At 40.2% G+C, this 21,820-nt stretch overlaps 3 protein-coding genes across 5 annotated transcripts in view; 2 read left to right on the forward strand and 1 right to left on the reverse strand.

Moving 5' to 3' along the window:
• LOC104953339 (kazrin-like) overlaps positions 1-8,991 on the forward strand; it is a 29,437-nt gene extending 20,446 nt beyond the window's left edge. For 2 of the 3 annotated variants that reach the window (XM_010780271.1, XM_010780272.1), the window contains 7 exons: positions 2,333-2,541; positions 2,694-2,812; positions 4,883-5,114; positions 5,224-5,325; positions 6,497-6,663; positions 7,374-7,515; positions 8,021-8,991. In XM_010780271.1, the coding sequence (XP_010778573.1) occupies positions 2,333-2,541; positions 2,694-2,812; positions 4,883-5,114; positions 5,224-5,325; positions 6,497-6,663; positions 7,374-7,515; positions 8,021-8,179 (1,130 nt within the window). In that variant the 3' untranslated portion in view covers positions 8,180-8,991. Of the gene's footprint in view, positions 1-2,332; positions 2,542-2,693; positions 2,813-4,882; positions 5,115-5,223; positions 5,326-6,496; positions 6,664-7,373; positions 7,532-8,020 lie in introns of all 3 variants that reach the window. The other variant, XM_010780273.1, reaches the window with a different exon arrangement.
• Positions 8,992-11,526: 2,535 nt separating this feature from the next.
• LOC104953341 (transmembrane protein 51-like) lies at positions 11,527-17,798 on the forward strand. The gene is made up of 3 exons (XM_010780277.1): positions 11,527-11,673; positions 13,419-13,886; positions 14,832-17,798. Exons 2-3 carry the CDS (start codon positions 13,468-13,470, stop codon positions 15,220-15,222), a joined length of 810 nt encoding a protein of 269 aa, XP_010778579.1. The 5' UTR covers positions 11,527-11,673; positions 13,419-13,467; the 3' UTR covers positions 15,223-17,798.
• Positions 17,799-18,174: 376 nt separating this feature from the next.
• LOC104953342 (chymotrypsin-like elastase family member 2A) lies at positions 18,175-20,702 on the reverse strand (the record flags this gene model as incomplete). The annotated part of the gene is made up of 5 exons (XM_010780278.1): positions 18,175-18,192; positions 18,319-18,471; positions 19,013-19,158; positions 20,276-20,412; positions 20,580-20,702. Coding segments are annotated over 5 exons (577 nt in total), but the record flags the coding sequence as incomplete, so codon positions are not given.
• Between the last annotated feature and the right edge of the window lie 1,118 nt (positions 20,703-21,820).

Here is a 21,820-nt window from a genome sequence, read left to right on the forward strand (position 1 = left end):
AAAAATCTCATCTAATTCTCAACAAGAAAGGGAATAAGCATGTTTCCCAAAAAGGCAAACTTGTTTTGTGGTCTGTGAACTGGAATTCAAGCTATGGACAGCAGCCGTCACTTTACCCTCAAGCTAGATAGCTAACTAGCTCAAATGTGCAAGGTACCGCTCTGTCTAGCCACCTTGGGTGTGATCACTTTATAAAATATATTCTAAAACATGTTTTATTCCAAAATCTGGACATTTCTAGCCAATGTATAATGTGCCTTTTGGTACACACAACACTACTTGCTCCTCCTTACCTCATCTTGAGTGTGACAACACATCAAAAATGCTGCTTTATTGAAATGTAGAAATAACACCAGCCATTACACCCGCTATTGAAGGGCTCGTTTAAGGATTGATTACCTAAACAAACCTCTCTTGTGTTTTATGAAAAATGTACACGCTGCTGTTTACTCCACATAAAGGATAATCCATAGCATTGTTTACAACACACACTTTACACTCTTGGCCTCGGTTAAAAGGATCAAACAGAACAGCAGTACGACCACATCGCTGTAGGAGGACTCTTTCAGCTTTCAGGGTTTAAAAGAAAAGGTGTGTGAGAGTTAGCCCCACAGGAGGATCTGACTCAGGTCACAGAGAGTCCAGTCCCAAACAGTTTGACTTTAACTGGATGTCAGGTAGTCAGTTGCGCATTTATTTTAAAGGCTCTCCACGAGGGAAACACAGACCTTGTATCCGGAGAAGAATGCAGATTTATTTAGCTTAATATGAATTGCTCTCTGAGTGGCACTTACAGTATAAGCCCACCTTCAGTTTGTGTATAGCCCTTAGGAGGGCACATAAAAGGATCCAGCTCGAGATGAATTACTGAAGTCAAGTTGAATATCTGTTTATTTGGACCCTGCAATCATTCACCGGTGAACCTCCTTTTGAGTAAACACACAGCGGTGCAGTAAAGGCTGCCATAAAGAGACAAAGGATCTGTTGGGTTAGATTTTAGTCTGTTTTAATGTGGAAGGCCCTAGGCAACATTTCAAACTGAATAAATCACATAGAGAGCATCACTCAATCTCACGTTGTTTCATAACCATTTTTGTCAAGTGAAGATTGACATTTTTACAAAGATGCTTTTGGAAGTCTTCACCACCAACAATCATTTGTATATCAATTACTCACCCTGTGTCACCTTGAATTACATAACCTCTAACAGTCTTATGATTGTGCATGCATGCTACTCTTACCGTTTTTTGAATAGTAATGTTTACATTTTTATAAAAATGTGTTTTTCTTTACTTTTTCCTCAATAATTGAAGGAAATAGCGGTGAGTAATTTATATACAAATAGCCATTTTGTGGTATGAGTATTCCTTTAAGGTTCATTAAGTTTGCAGTAGTCTTTGTTGTTTTAGCCTTTGGTGTCTTAAGCCCACGACACTGGGAGACTTATGTATTGTGGGGGCTGTGGGGGCATCAATAACAGCCCAGTGTTTGTGCGGATGTAGTTGTTGTTTAAATAATTAGACAAGACAGGTCATTTTCATGTTTGTTATGAAATAGAAAAACATTGCTGCTCAGGCAAGACTATTTGTACTTTCGTCATTCTCTCCAAACAACAGCTCGAGCAGATGAGTGTACTTCACGTATGCGTATGTCATGAGCCATCAGAACAATGATGATATGTTTAGTATTAATAGCTGTACATGATGCTCTACCATCTGCTGAGCCACATCGGTACTATGTTGCCACCTGCTGGTGAAGATAAAGAACTGTATCTTAGTTCAAATAAATTGGGTTGTTGGTGATGATGTTAAAATATTAAGAAAAATGCTAACAGGAAACATGTGGCCCTACTAAAACAACAGGTAAGAAATAAAAAGAGTATACGGAATGTTTCAAGGAGCTTAAAAGGACAAATTACGATTTAAAGGCCCAGTTTACCCCATTGATGATTAGGCTAATGTGAGGAAGATTTCATAATGCATCAAAATGTAACATCATTTTCCAAATTGTGGGCATTTAGTCGTCATGGAGCTGTTGCTGCAGGCTAATTGAGACAGATGAGTCATGTTAATTCAACAGCTCCAACAGCTGCCTGTTTAATGGACTTCTTAAGTGCTGAGTTTATAAAAGCTGAAACTTTGTTTACAGCATCACTGGCAAACGCTTGGCCTGTTGTCATGCAGCCAAAAGCTAAAATGTTATGTTAAACTGATGTTGGAATTAACTTTTTCTGCTTTTTCATTGCTCACTATACCCAATACCACCTCTGCATTCACTCACACTCTCAACTACATCACCCACATGTCCCCCCCTCCTCCCCTTACCCACCCAGACTCGGACAGCCAGTGCAGCCCGACCCGCCACAGCCTCAGCCTATCAGACGGCTCCGAGGATCAGCTGGACCGCCTGCAGCAAGTGGAGCTGGCCCGCTCCTCGCCCATGTCCCAGTGGAGGGCAGGTACTGTGCAGGCCTGGCTGGAGGTTGTAATGGCGATGCCCATGTACATCCGCACCTGCTCAGAAAATGTCAAAAGTGGAAAGGTAAACTAGTGCCATGATGCAGGTGGACTCACCATGTATTTTAAGTGCATTTTTATGCACAATTGCAAATGTGTAGGTGACAGAGCTGTCATATTCAAATATCCAGCTGGCATATGTTGATTTGTTGCAGTAAACTGAATAACTTTCTGCAGGTTTTACTTGGGCTAACAGATGAGGACCTGGAGCTGGGTTTGGCTGTCAGCAGTGTGATGCATCGCAGGAAACTACGCCTAGCCATCGAGGATTACAGAGATGCTGAGAACGGTAGAGGGTAAGGAAGAGAAACTGAGGATTTGTATAAACTTGTAGGTGATGTGTCAATAGGGCCATCTGTTGGTGATGTACAATAACAACATTTAGAAAATGCAGTAGGGATTTAGAGGGATAACTCTCAGAAGTCATAATATTGATATTAAATAGAGATTTTAATCTTTAGAGATGAGGCTCCAATAAATGCAACAGTCTCACCGTCTTGAACAAATGTTCTGAAAGTGTTGTTGTTTCAGATCAATTATGGGAGGGGTCATAAACATTAAACTCTTTAATATGTGAATGTGTCTTGGTGATCTGTCATTTATTGACAGTAATGTTAACTAACTAACTTAATTTGAATGTTAGTATTATTCTTATTTTTTTTAATTGATCTATTAATCTTTTTTCTTTTTTTTTCATTTATAAAATAAACAGACATTGCTCCAGATAACAAACCGTACATCAAAACATGTAACAACAAACAACTAAACAAAACGTAACGGGGGAGGGGGTGGTGGATGCAAGGATGACTTCCTAAGACAGCTGATTGTGACATACACAGGACATTACATATACATTACACAGGAGATGCCATATTGACAGGGTTAGATAGGAGAGCTGCGGACAGTGAACCGCAATCCTCCTGTCTCCCCTCAAAATCCCCCAGCAGAGAAGCTGCACGCTCCATGTTCAGTAGGTCCAGATACTCCCTCAGCCATGAGTCCCTAGTAAAGCAGGCTGGTTTGCGTTCCTTCCAGTTTAATAGGATGAGTCTTTTTGTGGCTAAACAGCCCAATGTCCAGAGCCGATCGGTAGTCCTTGCAAGATTGCCATCTGGCTTGAGACCCAGTTGACATGCAGTGGGACATGTAGGGACACACACACTCACACTCACACTCACACACTCACATATTACTTCTGACCAAGTTTTTTTTCCGCTGAGCAATCCCCAGAGCGGTGCAACAAATGTACCTCGCTTGCCACATTCATGCCAGCATAAGTCTCTGTGTTTATTGTCCATCTTGGATTTTGTAACAGGGGTGATGTAAGCTCTATTGAGAATTTTGAACTGTATGATCCTGAATCTTACACATTTAGAAGAGAACATAGCTGACCTCCAAATGAAGTTCCATTGCAAAGCAGACAGAGAAATATTCAAGGCATGCTCCCAGGACAGTTGGACAGGAGAATAGGTATTCGGGGCAGCCCTAGATAATAATTTATAAATGTTAGAGACCACACCTGATGATATGATTGCTTTCTTGAGGCGCTGGTCCTCTTCCATACATGAAGCAGGCATGGCTCCCTCCTTACATTTTGTACTAATAATAGATGCTAGTTGTGCATATGATAGAAAAGATGAGCCTGAGAGACCATACTGATTTTTGAGTTGTTGAAATGGAAGGGTTTGGTCTCTATATATCTGTCTAATTGTAGTAATACCAGCCTTCTGCCAGATATTATTACTTAAAATGCCTCCTCCTGCAGAAATACAGGGGTTACTCCAAATGGGGCAAGATGGTAAAGAGAGCCCCTCTATGTTGAGTCTCCTGTGCAGTTGCTTTACAATAGAGCATTTGATCTATTAATCTTGATAATAGATTCATTATTACACTTTTGGCCACCATAATCCTGCTGTGAAATGTCTATATTGTGAAAGCCTTACTCAAAAAAATGAAACACTTTGAAACGGGGAATTTGATTATGCACAACTTTATATGGTTTTCAAGATTTATTCATTTTCTATTATAAGCCGTCCTCAAAGTAATAAAAACATCTTAGCCAAATTTTGAGAGCAACCCATCCAAATGTTGCTACATTTTCCTCCAACCCAAACATTTCAGTCTCATAGTTTTCTGAGCTACTGTAAAGTCAGGGGTCTCCTATGTCAGTAAGATTGACCCTCTGGGAACGATAAATGTCTGAAAGAAATGCCATGAAAATCCAGCCAATAGCAGTTGAGAAGTCCTAACCAAAGTGACGAAACACCCAACATACCATAAAGCCTTAAACAGGTACATCTTAATGTCTTGATACCACAAATACCAGATTTTAGGAGCTGCTGACAATGGTTGCTCTGTGTATTCAGGCTGTCGAAGGCTGCAGATTTGGACCACCACTGGGTGGCCAAGGCCTGGTTAAGCGACATGGGCCTGCCTCAGTACTCTCAGGCCTTTCACAACCACCTGGTAGACGGACGCCTTCTGAACTCGCTGACACGTCGTGACCTCGAACGCCACCTCAACATCACTAAGAAGTTCCACCAGGTCAGCCTGCTGCTGGGCATCGAACTGCTGCAGTTACTCAGTTTCGACAAGGAGGTAAGTAAGTAAGACTCTGCTCCGTGGTCAAAGGACGAGGGAGACAGGGTATACTTTGGTTGGGTTTCAGTTAAGTAAAGTAAAAGGTGTTTGTTGAAATGGTTTCCAGGCACTGCAAGCTCGCCGGATACAGTGTGAGCACCAGAACGTGGATCCGTTGGTGTGGACGTCTCATAGGGTCATTAAATGGATCAAAGATATCGACCTGAAGGTGGGGACAGAGAGACAGACACTGCGAGTGTTAACTTTGTCATAAAATAATGAGTTGAGACAGAATCTACACGTACAATGTGAAAAATGTAAGATTGAAGATAGTTTTTTTGAAAAACTAAATCATATATCCCAGTTTTACCAATACCCATCACACACTAGGAGGCGATACAAGCTATAGTAAATTATTTTCATTTCAAAACATTTTAATACAATCAGTCTTACTTCAATGTAAACGATAAATGATCCTTTCTTGTCTCACATTTCAAACAAAAGCTGAAGCTACAGCCTTTGCAACAAGGCTAATCGTTTATTAAATATTAACAATCATTCGATACTAATGTATTGAGCACCATGCCATGGTTCCAAGTCTGTTGTGTTTACTCGGCGTTCCCTATCTGCAGTGATAGAGGCCTTTGTTATTGTATTTGTAAGCTGCTGATTGGTTACATAGCCTTTCCTGTTACTGCATCTATGGTGATGCTGCAATATGAATATCCCGAGTAAACACTGCCTACTGTCTTGGCAAACGATAACGTGTTTCCATTATGAGGCATGACACATTTAGGGTGTGTAGAGATAAAGCTGTGTGGAACATCCTTAATATCCTCGGAGTGTGGCTTATAATGACCAAACAAATAAATTAATATGTTCTTTGCCAAGGGGACAATTACAAATCATTTGTGAGATACTTTTAAAGGTAGGGTAGGTAAAACACTTTTTGTTATATTCCATGGAATGGTTAATATCCCGATAACAATGAATAAATCAAATGCTTTGATAATAAATATATACAAATATTTCATCTGTGGAAGCCGTGGCGCTGTAAAAAGCAAGTCTACCTTGCTACCTAATTGCTACCTAATTGGATGGCCTACCTGCCTGTCAGCCTTCCATCTCGTGCACAAACTTATCTCGTGCCCTCATTGGTCATGTGCGCGTTTGTGTGTGTTGGAGGAGGGGCTCTGTAAGAAGTCTGAAGGAAGGGGCAGATTTTTTTTCGGTTGTGTATTTTCTAATTCTAGCGTACTCGAGCTGGTTACTCCATTCTTACCTAACCTACCTTTAAATATGAGTGGCTTACCTTTACACAATAATGGAACATAATATCAGAGAATTTGATGATGAATAAAAGTTATTTAATTCTGTCCGTTTTCCATCCACCTGTCTAGGAGTTCGCAGAGGGTCTTCTCAGCAGCGGAGTGCATGGCGCCGTCATGGTGCTTGACCCCACTTTTAACACCGACGCCATGGCAACAGCACTGGGGATCTCTAGCAACAAGCACATGGTTCGCAGACACCTTGTGGAGGAGATGCAATCGCTGATCGGCACGGCCAGGTGAGAGGTGACAAAGAGACTCCAAGGCAGATCCAACTAGTCCAAATGACTTTGTTAATGAGGAAGTCAATAAGATATCATTTAAATGAATTTAATCGACTATCTCTGATAATATATGCTATATTTGTCTGCAAATGTTGCACAAAAGCTTATTCTGTCACAATAACTACTTTTGTTGGACTATATATTGTCCTTGAAAAAATCTCACTTGGTAATAAACACATCTTTGCATATTTATTTGTGCATTTCTTTTGCTTTAACATGTATGTGACTATAAATATAATATTCCTATTTTATATAGTTGTAGGATTTCTGATACTGTAAACAATACTATTGTCATTTTAATACCATTTAATGTCACCAATATAATGATAATATAACAACATAATAATGCAAGTAGACACTTTCAAAGAGCAATCAACTTTTAATATTCAAATATGAACAAAAATGCTTGAGTCTTGGGTACTGGTAGAGAAAGCTCTGTGGGTTATTCTGGTTTCTTGTTGGATAAATGTCGGTGACATTCTTACTTGAAAAAAAAACATCCTTTTAAATGCAACAGGCAATACACAGGTCAGCAAAAATGATAGAGGTCATGTCCATGCACAGTATGGTACAATAAGTGCATACCTTAACTATTTACTTAACTAGTTGTGTAAGATAAATGAAGCTGCGCTCAACACTCTGGTCTTTCCCGCGTTCCTCTGCAGGGCAGAAATCAAGCAGGACTACGAGCATCTGGGCCTGGGAACCCCACCAGCTCTGCTCCGGCAGAACTCCCCGGGGAGACCGCCCAGCTCCACCGGCCGACACACTGATGACGAAGGCTCGCTGAGGAGGAGAGCTGTCAAGGTGTCGGGGGAGGGGGGTACTGTTCTTGAAACTTGCATTGGAGTTTTCTCTCAATTTCAGATGACTTTCTGATATAAGAACAGAATTTAGGATTGTTCAGAGCAGAAAGAATGCACCTTAGTGCTGATTTGGACCCGAGTCACACATGTTATCACTCAACTTGGCGTTGGTCAATGAAAAATGCATAGCTAAATTGAAAAATATGCGTGTCAAAAATGGTATCTTATTTTATAAAAAAGGTAGTATGACTTGTTTATGGCTCAAAGTTTAGGACTCAGGACTTGTCAGACTTGACTTTGGAATTGCAAAGACCAACTTATGACTTGCAAAACAGTCACTTTTCCAAAATACAAGATAAAAACTCAAATAAGACTGATGGAATGGAAATGTATGTTTTAATGACACTACACTACAGGTACAACGAAATGCTTTATACATTTTGTTATACCTGTACAATGACAATAAAGGAATTCAAATGTTCAAATAATGTGTGTTTCTGTTTCAGCCTCCAACAGGCTTCAGCCCCAAAGCTCGCAATGGGCGGGACTTGAGTTGCCATAGCAGCTACGGCTCCCTGCCTCGGGAGGGCAGAGACCAGACCCCGCCCCGATCGGAGGGAAGCCCTCTCCACGGTTACACCAGCATCGAGGTCACCAATGTGTGAGGTCATCAGAGTGAGACGAAACACCAGCCGTCAGCTTTATCACATATCCATCGACATCATGAACATTTGTCATGTGCTCCTGGACATGGGATGGTTATTTTTTATAGAGATGAAAATATAAAGGAAAGATTGCACTTTTTTAATGGGACAGGAGTATTTTTCTCAAGTTTCCTGCTAAAGGGGAAAAAAACAAGGTCATTGTGGGCAGGTGGTATTTTGATGTTTTTGAGGGGGGGATATTTCCCTTCTCCAAAAGTCGAGAAAAAAAATGAAGTACTCAAGCTGAATGATTATTTTTCTATTTTCTTGTGTGTAAATGGTTCCCTGTGAATCAGGATGTGACTTATACATTTCTATTGTTGACTGTTTCTTCTGAGGGAAATTAGATTAAAAAAAACAAGGCTGTTTGTACGGATACTTGATGACAAAATGAAAAAAAGGTTTCATATCTATGTAAATTGTTCTTGTTTCATTCAATTCTGCTGTATGTGATGCCTTGTCAATGTAGCTAAAGACAGTGGCCAAAAAAAGCTAATTGAATTTTAGATTCTTGAATCTAGAGGTTTATGTTTGATATTCATTTTTCATCTTGCACATTAACACAGTTGTGTCCAAACCAATGTAGCACCCTCTTCTGATGTGTTATACTGTGCAGTAAACATGGGAAATATTTTAACAATGCCAGCAAAAGATGACTGCAGAGCTGTATGTCCATAGAGGCCTAAGGGCTGAAAGGTGTGAGGATGCAAACACTGTATGTGAAAAGTGAATCTGAATGAAATAAAGAACAAAAAAACAACAGCTGATGTTTAAAGAAGGTCACAAAAAAGTTGATTTCTCTGACCTGTGTCTTATGGAGTGTATGATTAGGAGCAGCTCTGACAGTGTGTGAAAGAGGAAGTGATAGAAACACTGGACATTTTTTAATTAAGGGCAGAAGCGGAACTAGGAATATGACTGTAGAAATTCCTAGTTAGAAGAATTAAGGGGTAACTGAGGGAACTAATTTGCATGAGGAGTGTGTGCTTCACTGCCTCAACTGTGATGTGAGGCAGTGGGGTCCATACCAAACTCAGTACCTTTGTGAGTGTTGCTGACTCTGTACACTTGACTGATTTTGCGACTGTATTTCGGTGGGTCACAAGAGTAATCTCCTCTCTCTGCTGCCTGTTGGGCCTGTTACCACAAGTATCTATTTAGACCACCTTGCAATACAACATGGTCCAACTTCCTCCTCTTACTCACAGTGACTCGACTATTGTGACCTGCCAAGGATGACACAGCAGCAAGTGATAAAGCTACCCTCTGCGCTACCTTGACGTAAAACCTCTCCACCCACCCACGGTTGAGAAACATGATGACCATTTGTGGGTGTAGTTCTACCTGATTGATTTAAGCTACTTATTAGAGAAACAGTCAGAGGGAAAAATACAATAACATGCTCATCATGTAGCAGCAATAAAACCCTTACATGTCAGAGTTATACATGGTTTTATTTGTAAGGAAAGGTACACTGCATAGCATATTGATTGAGGAATGTAATGCCACATGTATTTATAGCCTAAGTATATTTGCTACCATGTGCCATGTTGAACCAGAGCATTTTCCCTTGTAGCTGCCTACATATCTCGTAATTTGATAACAGGCTGACAGTGGCAGGACTTCCAGATGTAATCAAGGCTTGTTCACTGTGATACTACATTGTCCTGACTCCTGTGTGTGTGTGTGTGTGTGTGTGTGTGTGTGTGTGTGTGTGTGTGTGTGTGTGTGTGTGTGTGTGTGTGTGTGTGTGTGTAAGCTTAAGAGGAAGAAAAACCTCCCCAGAGCCCAGAACAACAGAAGGAACAATAAGAGGCTGGGAATGGTTTTGTCATTATTGTGAAATAGTCCAGTCCTCATTATCCTAGCAGGCAGATACAGAGGAGGACACTTGGAAAAACAGCAGGGCCAAGTGTAGCCTAGTTTTACTGCCTTGGGTAACTCTCCTGCAATGTGTAAACTACATCAACACAAGAGCAAACACAGAGACGTCTGTATGCGTGTAAATCACCAGCTGTATCAGCAGGGTGGGTCGCTGAGGTTGGGTCCGTCCAAAGGGCTCAAAAGGAGTGACAGTGAGTAGGTGGTAGTATAATTATCGTTGCGTGAAGTATGATGTACAACTCAGTGACTTGTCTATGTTTACTGCACGGGGAAGTACTGAGCACACATTGAGTCAGTGGATTTCAGTCTTACTTGATTGTTGTTATTCGTGGTCATTGGTCAAAGATCATTTCGTGGACATAAAAAACGTCTTCAACATTTTGTAGTGAGATTTGACCCAAATAAGATGTGTGTCTGTTTAAAAGAAGAACAACAGAAAGTAGAGAGACAAGGACTGTTATATAAAATGTTCAGAGGGACCTCAACCACGTGTTTTTTCACTTCAAGATCATTTTGAACCCTTTCAATGACCCATGCTTACCCTCAGAGCTTTGAACCACTGGTTTTCAACAATTGTCCTTTTTTGTATTTTACGTCAAGGGTGTGAGTCAGAATGAGTCATTCACTTTTAATCCGTCTAGTTGTATAGTTGTCACACTAACACAAATATTTCACTCTGGGTATTTAAATTAGTACATCACCAAGAATTCCCCTACGATGCCTCACCAAGGGGATTTCTCCTTGCAGGAGCAGTGGTGGAGGAGGGGTATAGCCAAAACTTCAAATGTCACATTCTGAACTGAATCATATAAAAGCATCATAATAATTGTGTGATAATCAATACGCTATAAAATGATACAATAAGCAGTTTAATGTATTCCCTGAAAACACAGACCCATCGTTGATCATTTGTTCTTGCTTTTTCCTGCTATGGCTAAATGTCTGTTGTGAGAAAGTCCTGTGGGGGTCTTGCATGGACAATGTGTGAGCATGCACATAATTTTTCTTAGGTGCATTTAATTCGTGCAAAATTACATAGTACTGTACAGGAAAGTCCTTGGGATATTTTTTGCGTTTTGTTCTATCGTCCAAAGATGCTGTATGTTAAATCTTGAAGTGTATTTTCCCGGCTGTTTACAGAGCAGCACAAATAAAGGGACCGCTACAAGAGAGTTAAACTCGATGCAAATCATATGGCGTGTTTTAAGGTTAAAACTAGCTTATGTCTTCGTCAGCAGACCAAGACTGAAGACAAAGAGGACTACAGCCAATGGGTTATTGTTAAAATGTTAAACATATTTCCTTTCTCTCCATCCATCGAGAAGCCCGACAATTAAAGGGTTAAAGAAACTGGAAGTGCAGCAATGAGCCCCCTCCTCCTCCTCCTCTTCCTCCTCCCTCTGTCTGCTGGACCCATCCGTCACACAAGGAAAGTTCCTGACCCTTAACGTTTATTTGTGACCAAATTATTTCACCCACACATCATTGTCTGGATATTTTGGAATTAAAGGCCACACCTCCCTGCTTTGAGGAAGAACACATCTGTAGCTTATCGTCAAAACGATGCCAAGGTGAGTGTAAAGCCGGTTTACCCCTTCGCTGCATTGACCACTTTTTGTGTGGTTTAAGTGTTACTAAAAGTTAAATATAATCAAAGTTTTTAAGGTTCTGGAAAGTTTTTGTCGCGCTGCTTTACGTACCCTGCTGTGGTCAACGTAAGCAACCCGCCCAGTGTGTTAACCCATAAGACACTGCGCGCTATGTGTTAGCAAAACAACGGTTACAAACATTTCTTATGATAATTTAATGCTACCTGACATTTTGACACTCGCATATCATTGCCTTTTAGTTTATTAAGCGTAACATGTGACCCAGGTTATACTGTTTAAGAGTGAAAAGAGATAAACAGATGATGATGAATGTTGCAGTTGCAGAACTATTTCCGACTTGAAATCCCACTTTAGCTACATGTTGTACAGGGGGCTTTGTGGGAGGAAATAAGATGTTTACTACCGGGAAAGTCAATGTGTTACTAACTTTACTGTTAAACCTGTTAACTGGTGAAATATAACCTTTAGTGTGCAGAGCTACACGCCCCACACAGGTCAATAATATGTGATAACTTCACGTAAATGTTCCTCAGGAATCCTCAACAGGCTGCTGAGGGATGTTCAGTGTGTGTGTGTGTGTCCACCAGGCAGCTGCCATGATGCGCATAATCCAGTCCCATGCCACGCATTCCTCACTGAGGGTATTCCTAAATTGGAGCTGGCTTTAACTTTCTTCAGGCTTTTCCCCTCACTCCCAGCAGGTCTGGGCATGTTTGCAGTGTACAAACATACCTTGAGGGTGGATTCAGGGACAAATGAGTGGTCATTTTCAATTACCACATGGTTTCTTTTATAGATTATTTTTCCTTGTACTTCTTATCTGACCTATGTTTACAGCTCCCAGCAGTCTTCATCTATTCTCTGATCTTGCAAAGATACAATAGTTACACTGCAGGGTAGCCCGGTGATAAATGGCCTGTATGTGTTCCAAGTATGCAGTGGATGTGCAAGTATGCTGAAATCATGCTCTCTGCATTACTGAGAATCATTGTACTGTGTGCAACACTCACATTTAGGTCCACAACTAACAAGGTTATCATATTATCCATAATAGATCATTCTGTTTACTTTTTATTAAATAATACACAGACAAATGTCCATCCCATTTTTAAATGTCTCTTATGGCTGTCTTTAATATATCAAATATATTCAGTTTCAGCCAGTTATTCATGGAAAAGATTAATCTATTATCAAAGTAGATGCCGATTATTTAACTGGTACACTGATAGTCACAATTCTTGGTAAATGAATGTTAAACTAATAATGTTTCCCTTAATGTTTGGCTTTGGATTGACATGAAAGCACATACTGCTATGAACATTAGATTTAAAGGATGGAAAAAGAAAGTACCCTTATTGTTTTATTTTTACAGTGGCCATACAGTAGCAGCCCTTATCTACCCTTGTAATGTGTGGACATTGGGTAACGAGTGACTTTGAAAGGCAAGTCGTCTGTCAATTGTTTACCATGCAGCACACCTATTCACAGAAAACCTTTTACTAAGGTAATTTTACTTCAGGGAAATTAATGTTCCGTCATTTTTCCAGTAAAAGCAGTTGGTTCTCATAAAGAACAAATATCTGGGCGGCAGCAACATGATCTGTTCTTCATTATAACGGGCTGAGGAGAGTCATACCCTTGTTGCTGTTACATTCTTTGGTATGTTTCTAAGTCTGTGTTGAACTCACATTTACTTCTCTCTACAGCTTTTGACCTCCCTGCAGCTGGTCTGACTGAAAGTTTGGGACTGACAAGATGCGTTCCAGTGTGGATGTTCCACCAAGCGCCGTTGGAAGAGGAGTTGCTGGCAGCAACAACAACAATAACAACAGCAGCAGTAGTGAAAACACTGGAAACTCAGGTTCCCAGTATGCACTCTGTGCTCTGGGCGTTGGGCTTGTTGCCCTGGGCATTGTGATGATTGTTTGGAGCGTGGTACCTGCAGACGCGGCTGGAAACAACAACAGCAGCAGTAGCGGTTCAGGAGAGGACAGTGGTACGAGCGGGAGGAAACATAAAGCGTCCTCCGTGGCCTTCGTGTTGGTGGGCTCCGGGGTGGTCATGCTGCTGCTGTCCCTGTGTCTGGGGATGAGGAACAAACAGCGGGAGCAGCTCATGCTGCAGGAGGCTCAGAGCCACAGAGTGGCTGCTCGGGAGCAGGTGGAGAGAGAAACGTGAGTCCAGTCATCGATTTCTACTTAAACAACAGTTTTTTATGCCAACTGCAAACCCTTTGCACGTGAGAACATTTTGCTGGTGGATTTGTTTATTTATTTTAAATATTATTTTGTTTGGTCAAAACTATTATTAACAGATTATTTTACAAGCGTCAATGATCTGTAACATTTTACTTTTACTTTAAGAGCATTATTAAAATGAGTGATTGTATCCATGATATTGATAACAAGGTCTAGTATATTTGTTATCAAATCACAAAGCACATTTTCCTCTTTGAGGTTCTGAGACTTAAAACGTAGCTGTCGAACAGCAGCCTTTTTAATTCAAAGCATGTATGCATAAGTCTTGACTATTTCTCCTAGCTAGGACATCATTGATATTAATTAGAAAAGTATTTTGTGGTTAACCCTAATCCTGACCCCAGAGATAAAATTTGTTATATTTTACAGAAGTTTTCTTTTTGCTTGCGAAATGTTCATGAATTTGTCGATCAATTATTTGCGATTTACCTAATATCCTTGCATTTTCAAATTGTTTAAATAAGTGCTTTTAAAAAAAATACCCAACGCCATATTGGTCTTCCAATTCCACCTTTGCAGTTTAAAAATGATTTATTGAAATCATTTTTGCTATGATAATGAAATGAATAAAATAATATGATTCTTTCAGATTACATAAATAATAACACTTTCAGAAGAAATAAGTTAACATTTTGCTATGATGGTTGTTCCTTACAGTCGGTAGTGTTTTAATGTTAAAATGTATGTATATTGAGAATGAGTGTTGAAGGCATTAAATCCACTTAAAATATTTGGAATAATAATTAGATGTATTAATAATTATTCCCCTTCTCATTTTTAAGATCAAGTACAGGACATAACAGAGTTCACCGTTTTTCATGCTTGTCATTCATGTCTCTATGTCTCTATAAATGTGTGCAGTGCCGAGGAGCAGGCCGAGCGTTACGCTGTCCCCAGCTACGAGGAGGTGGTGGGCAGCGGCCAGTACCCTGTCAGTCAGAGCAACCTCCGCCCGAGCCCCTCCCAACTACCGTCCTACGATGACCTCGTCCAAGTTGACGGGGTACAGTATGAATTTGAGGGGTCGGAGGTCACAACTCCCGGATCGCAGCCGGCCCCACCCGCTGCAGCTTCCACATCAAATCGCAAAGCTGGGAAAAATAACCGCAAGCTCCTCCCGATCAAGATCCGCAGGATTAAATCTGAGAAGCTGCAAATGAAGAACATTGATAACTCTCAGCCAGCAGCTGGGTTCAGTATAGAACCGCTGACCCCTCCGCCGCAGTATGAGGATAAAGTGCCTCCCATTTAATATCAAGCTGATCGTGTTTAAAACAATCTACTGACATTCCTGGAACTGGATCTGCGTTTTGAAAAGACTTGAAGAGGGCTCTTCCTGCAGAACATTCGGAGTGAAACATTTTTATAAAACACTGTTTTTGTTCTAGCTCATCCCTGCTGAAACCTTTATACTTTTCTAACGTTGGATCTCTGAAACACACAGACAGTGAAACACAAACTTGCTGGAACCTTCCTCAGTGTGACAGATTCTTTCAATCTGTGGCACGTTGGACTAAAAGCACACACCAAATGCAGTTTTCCTTCAAGTCGTTTTCTGATTATGCATCGTCTTTGGGTGGTCCAAAGTGCGCTGACTGTAGAGGTGAGTGGACGGGGAAAGAGATCATAGGACATCGTGGAGCGGTTGGATTACAACCAGCGGTTTACCAAAAGTGATGTGGTATGCCTCACTAAAACTCCCCCTCCGAGTTACAAATATATTCTCTCCTTGTCCTCTAGAGCTTTGCAGAAAGTGAGAGGATTTTGGCCAATGTTGACACTAGCTTCAGGTTTTCTTTGTCCCTCTCATTTTAAAAGCTGAAACATGAAACTAGGGTTTACATATTCAATGATGGGGAATCGACTGGACAGCGTTATTTAAGAAACGACTCAGACAAAGCTTTGTTAGCATCTATCTGCTCCCATGACTCTTATCCACAGGCCCTCTACCAGAGCCTGAGGAAATGTAGTTGTTGAACGCTAACAGAATATCACTTGTTTTCTCATGATTAGAATATAAAAGCACTTAAATGTTAGTGAATATCAGCACATTTAAGAGACAACCTATATTTCTCCCTAGAAAGACTAAACCCTGTGCTGTACATGGGCTGGAGGCTAGTTTGAAAACGGCGTGGAACTTAAGCTGATGTCTCTAAGGTCGTGGGTGTTTCTTTACTAAGCAGTTCCAAAATCAGGTGTCATTTGTCTAATATATGCATCATGAAATAGTATTTTTACTTAAAGCTGTAGTAAGGACGTTGACCTTTTTGAATGCACAAAGATGCCTAAACAAACCCAACATCAGCTCGTGTTTTTTCTGTTATTTCATTGCTAACAAGCTAGTCAAATTCTGCCTAACTATAGAACAGATTATCGAACAGATTATCACGCTATTATTAGAGATTTGTTTCCAACTAAGTGAGCAATGAAAGTCTAGGTTTAAGTTGATTTATAACCTTCCTGAGAAACATAGATTGGACTTTAGCTTGCTAAACTCTCCTGACAATTACCTCATTTAGTTTGGCTCTCTTCCATATTTCTCATGAGACTCAGCCATAAGTCTAGCTAAACAATGAGCTTCAGAGTCTGTGAGTGTCCAAACAAACAGACATTAGGAAATGTATACTATGGTTAGTGAGATACTGGGAGGGGACTGTGATTAATGTTTTGGCTGAATTCTTATATTTACACTTATCATAGCTTCCTTTTTCAAAGAGAAATTACATTCTGGGGTGTAGACGGTCTCCTTCCATGAAGTCTTTAAGGAGTGCCTCTGCTAACCCCCTGGAGGAGTTTGCCCTCCGGAAGTGAAGTGCCTTCTGTGTTCATAACAACTCTGCTGCTTCTCCAAAAACATTTTGAAAAGGCATTGTATGACTGAACCTGAGCTCTAATGTTGCTCCTACAATGCAGTGTTTAAAAAGAGAAGGAAGGAGGTGAGAGCATAATGGAAGGAGCCGTTGAATAGTTGAAAGCCCTGTAGCCATGGCGAACACTGTGGTGCTGTGAAGGCAGTAGTGTAGTCTCTGCTTCTCTCCCCGCTTTCTATTTCGTACTCAAAAAAGAAAAGAAAAGCTCTTTGTCTGTGCAGCTGCAACATAACAACAGCAGCCATTGCTCTCTCGCTTGCTCATCCCCATGAATTCACTCAGAAGTATGCAGAGAATGAGCACAACAGAGAAAAGACAAAGTGGCCTGAGATCTAAAACTGTGCACTATTTCATTATTGCCTGTCAACCTACGATTTGAGTTTAAATGTGATGAAGTTGCATCGTTAAAGATTGTTTCCTCTTTTGTTGTGTGATATATATATATATATATATATAAGCCCCATTTCATTAGTGACTTTATAACCTACATCTGCACTGTGTGTGTTTGAGTCAAACTCAGTGTAGTTAATGCAGAAAAGCTCCTCCATCATTTACAGCTAGTTGTATTATATATTGCCAAGTCAGGGAGAAAAGCCTTTCAATGCCTACATTCACCGGGCCTTTATTCTTTTGTCATGTTCAGTACTGCCGAAATATTCATCGTACCTCGTTTTGTAAAAGACCATTTCATTACATGATTGATTTTATATGACTGTAGTCAAAATGTTTTACATTGATGAAATCATTTAGAAGTCACTTTCTGTTTTACATAGACGAGTGTCCCAAACACATTGTGTCAGTTCATTTATCATTGCTTTTTTGTTTTGCTACTTCAATCTTTCTTTTATATGTACTGTGAAAATGTGCTTTTCTATGCTCATTCTATATTTGTTTGTGGAAAATAAGAGTTTTTCTCTGAAGAGTTAAACAAATGTATCTCATGAATATTGAATGAGAAATAAAAGGAAGTATTTGTTAATTAATCGATGTGTTTAAGAAGCGTATTTTGCCGTGGTTACTCAACAGTTGACTTGTTACCATAATCCACTGAACATTTGTTACTGTTCACCAATGCTTAGTTAATAGGCAGCTACTGTGCTGTAAGCTAAGAACCATCTGAATGCTTTCTAGTTGTCAAGGCCCTGCATGGCAACGTTAAAAAAAGAGAAGGTTTTAGGTGTCCAGGACATAGACAGTACTTCAGCATTCCATTAACAAACAGGCTCTTTGCATTCCTTTGCACTGAAGAAAAGCACATTTTATTTTATTTGCCAGTAGGAAAATGAGAAATCACTGTTGTTCTTACTGCTGACGGAAGCACTGGAATAGCTCCTTCAGTTGTTGGTCATAGCCTGCAGAGTAAACAACATAAAACACAATTATAACATACTTCCTGTTTTTGAAATCCGAGGCTTTTGTTCGCTTCAGGTGACATTGTTTATGCTGGCAAGTAATCACAAAATGAAAGTGTTCCTCACTGTGTTGATCCAGTCGATGTAGGAGCTGGCTTTAGTGAAGACTGTCGGCTTCTGGAGAACGTTGCAGCCCTGACCGGAGCCAAAGCTCACGGCGCCGTGGACGACCCAGGAACCATCGGGGTTCTGACAGTTCAGGGGCCCACCAGAGTCCCCCTGCAGGTCAGCACACACACTGTTGGACAGCAGCTAATTTACAGACATTACGAAGGTACGACTTCCAGTGCTCACTTTAGTCATGCTGAACTGTTATTTTACACTCTTTCAAAGTAAAACGTATTTTCCTTTAACCTTCCTTTCATTGAGTCTTTGAAACTGTACTAAATGGAAACGTTAAAGATGACATAAATCATTGCTTTGATCGACCAAGAAAGGTTGACCAATCTTCAAAATGAGAGTAAATGGAAAATATTCCCTCTAGTGTTGTGATGTTAGATTCACCCAGTTAAAATGGAGGTGCTGCCTACTTGTTTTGACTGTAAAGGAAAAGGGTTTGTTATTCAACTCTGGGAGCAATGGTTCCAAAATGTCTTAGGCATTGTTGAAAGAGTTGGACCACATTGAATAAGAAGCCGGGTCGTAACAATGAGTCACAAAGAGGAACATATGAGAGAATGGTGCAATCACTGTTTGCTATAACATCTCTAGAAAGGAGTAGTAACCCGGTTTAATCTTCAACTTCCCTGAGTGAACTCACATTACAGCCAGCGGTGATACCATCCCCCCCGGCACAGACCATCTTGTCCGTTGCCAGGACGCTCCACCAATCGGGCAGTGAGCAGGTCTCCTGTCCGACCACAGGGAGCAGAGCCTGCTGCAGGAGGTCAGCCCTAGGGCCACTGGCTGTGGGCACAAACAGGCTTAACTCAGGTAGGAAATTAGATTTAGCTCTAAAGGGAGGTTTGCTCAGGGGACAGGTGGAGTGCTGCTGGGAGATAAGGGAGAGCAAGATGATTTCATTTAATACCAAAACTAATGCTATCCCGTGCTAAACTGGATCATGCTCTAGTTGTGTAACTTTACAGCTTTCATACAAACAAACTCTTCCCTGAGTGGAAACTTCTAACTAAATCACACATGTCTTCTTGTTGAATGATAGAAAGAGCATGCTTTTCTATTGTATGACAAAATCTATGTCAAATGCAGTAAGCAGAGTATTTTAATGTAAAACTAAATCCAATAAAATGCATGGGTTGTGTTTATTATTTTGTCTTGTTGGAACCATAGAGGTTGGAACACATCAAGCCTACTTGCTTGAACTGAGAGTGTTCCCACTTTTCAAAACAAGAGTTATGGTTAAAGTCAAAACATAACCATGCTGTTATTTAAATACGATCTTGGTTAAATTGGATGCTCTATTAATGTACTCATGGCCAATTGTTGACTCGGATACATTTTTAACATGATTTATCTCATAGTGATATAACTTGTGTGATAGTATTACAGTAAATGGACAATGTCCCTTATTTAAGGATGCATTGTTTCTACCTATTGCTCATTTCTGGTATTTTCTTCTTGTAAAAATATTTGTTTATATTTTACACACCATTTAATTAAAAAAGCTGATCTGCATCTGTTGAATTGGTACTTTGGTAGTAAATGAATCCCTACAAGAGGTATGGTTAGGACTGAGATTTCTTAGCAGGCTGATGGATATAAGTTCAATCTTTTTGACAAATGAATTGCTGTGAAATGTCTTTGGCTTTGACATCATAATAATAATAATAATAATAATAATAATAATGAAAATAATAATAATAATAATAATAATAATAATAATAATAATACATGGGACTTATATAGCGCTTTTCTGGAAACTCAAAGACATCAGTAATTTGACCTACATTGAGTGAAATGTGCATAAACCCTGACTCAACACCTCTAGCAGACTTTCAATAAGTCCAGTGTGGACATTTGCAATGCAGTCGCAGATTGATTCTGCGGAGGTGCTTCGACTCACTGGAGAGTCGACCCCAGCCGCTGACGTAACAGGGGGCGCCATGGGGCAGGACCACGCCCCGGGCCGGGAGGCAGGCGGGCATGACGGTGTCAGAGAATGTGACGGGGGAAGACAGCTTGATAAGGGCGATGTCGTTACTGCAAAAGGCAAACAACAACACACCTACAGTGAAGAAGTAATGACAACAAATCGATGGTTTGCTGAGTCAACAGTGAACTGATACTCTGCTAAAACATGGCCTCCTGCTGATGCTGCTCTTCACCAGGACTCCTGAGGTGTTATTGAGCTGTTGAGTGTGTGTTACCGGCTGAGCATGGTGTTGTAGTCGTCGTGACTGATAATTGTGGCTGCCCTCCTCGCTATCGAGCCCTCCTCGCTGGTCTTCAGGCTGTGTTTACCGAGCTCCACTCTGTAGTTGTAGCGGTCACTGTGGGATGGCAGATGACACGCGGTTCAGACAGTAGTATTGACTTTCCCACCTGTGTGGACAATACTGATTAAGCCCATGGTGTACTGCAAATGTTTGGTAGTCCTGTAGAGATAATGCGTGGAGACCAAGCTGTTTTTAAAACGGTAATGTTACAGTAGGCTATAGTTATTCTACTTTTGTATTAAGATTCTGATTTAAAAAAGGAAAGAACAACTTCTTGAACGTCTCTAAATACCATTCTCTTATTTATTTGGTCCAGGCATGGTGGTTGTTTACTGAAATACCCTGCTTTTCTGTTCATTCCCAAACCCAACATCTCTCACATTACCAAACAAAGCAAAACTCAGAATCCCCTGTAGGGCAGAGGAGTATTTCCCGACAAAGATCTTTGGTTAGGCATAATACATATAAGGGTCATAACAGTTTTTAAATGTTGTATGTTTTTTTCCCAAAACGTTGTCCATATATATTTTGTACCATATCTAAATTACACATATCTACTAAAATAACCGTACATTTTTATAATGTATTTTCAGACTGTATTGGAATGTTCTTCCTCTACCAAAAATGGTCACTACCGAAACATTTTATTATTTGTATTTATTTATAGAAGGACCATGCATACAAAAACATTAATCTCAGCAAAGAGAAGAGATGCAATATGCCAGATTATAGCTAATAGCTCATTTCCATCTGTGGTCCTCAGGCAGGTTCATAACAATAGATAAACAAATAACAACATTGCATGATCTCTATCAGTTAAACAATTTTAAAACCTGATTTAAGTACAGCTCAATACATTAATACTAAGTACACTTGAAATACACTTACATGATCTCGGTCACTCAAATAATTATAAAGCCTGATTTAAATACGGGTTGCGAACATAATACTTAGTACACTTCAAATACACTTAAATAAAATATCTAAGATATAGTATGACAATACAGTTCAAATTAAAAAAAACTCAGATACAGTGTAATTAATGTTGGCATGACTGGTTGCTTAATATCATTTTTTTTTCAACATAGGAAAACGAGTTAAAATCAGTACAGGTATTAAGTTCAACTGGAAGAGTATTCCAGTGCTTGATGGCCGTAAACAAAATGCTGATT

The sequence above is a fragment of the Notothenia coriiceps genome, unplaced genomic scaffold, assembly GCF_000735185.1.
Source record: "Notothenia coriiceps isolate Sejong01 unplaced genomic scaffold, NC01 NC01_scaffold00021539, whole genome shotgun sequence".
NCBI classification, from domain to species: Eukaryota; Metazoa; Chordata; class Actinopteri; order Perciformes; family Nototheniidae; genus Notothenia; species Notothenia coriiceps.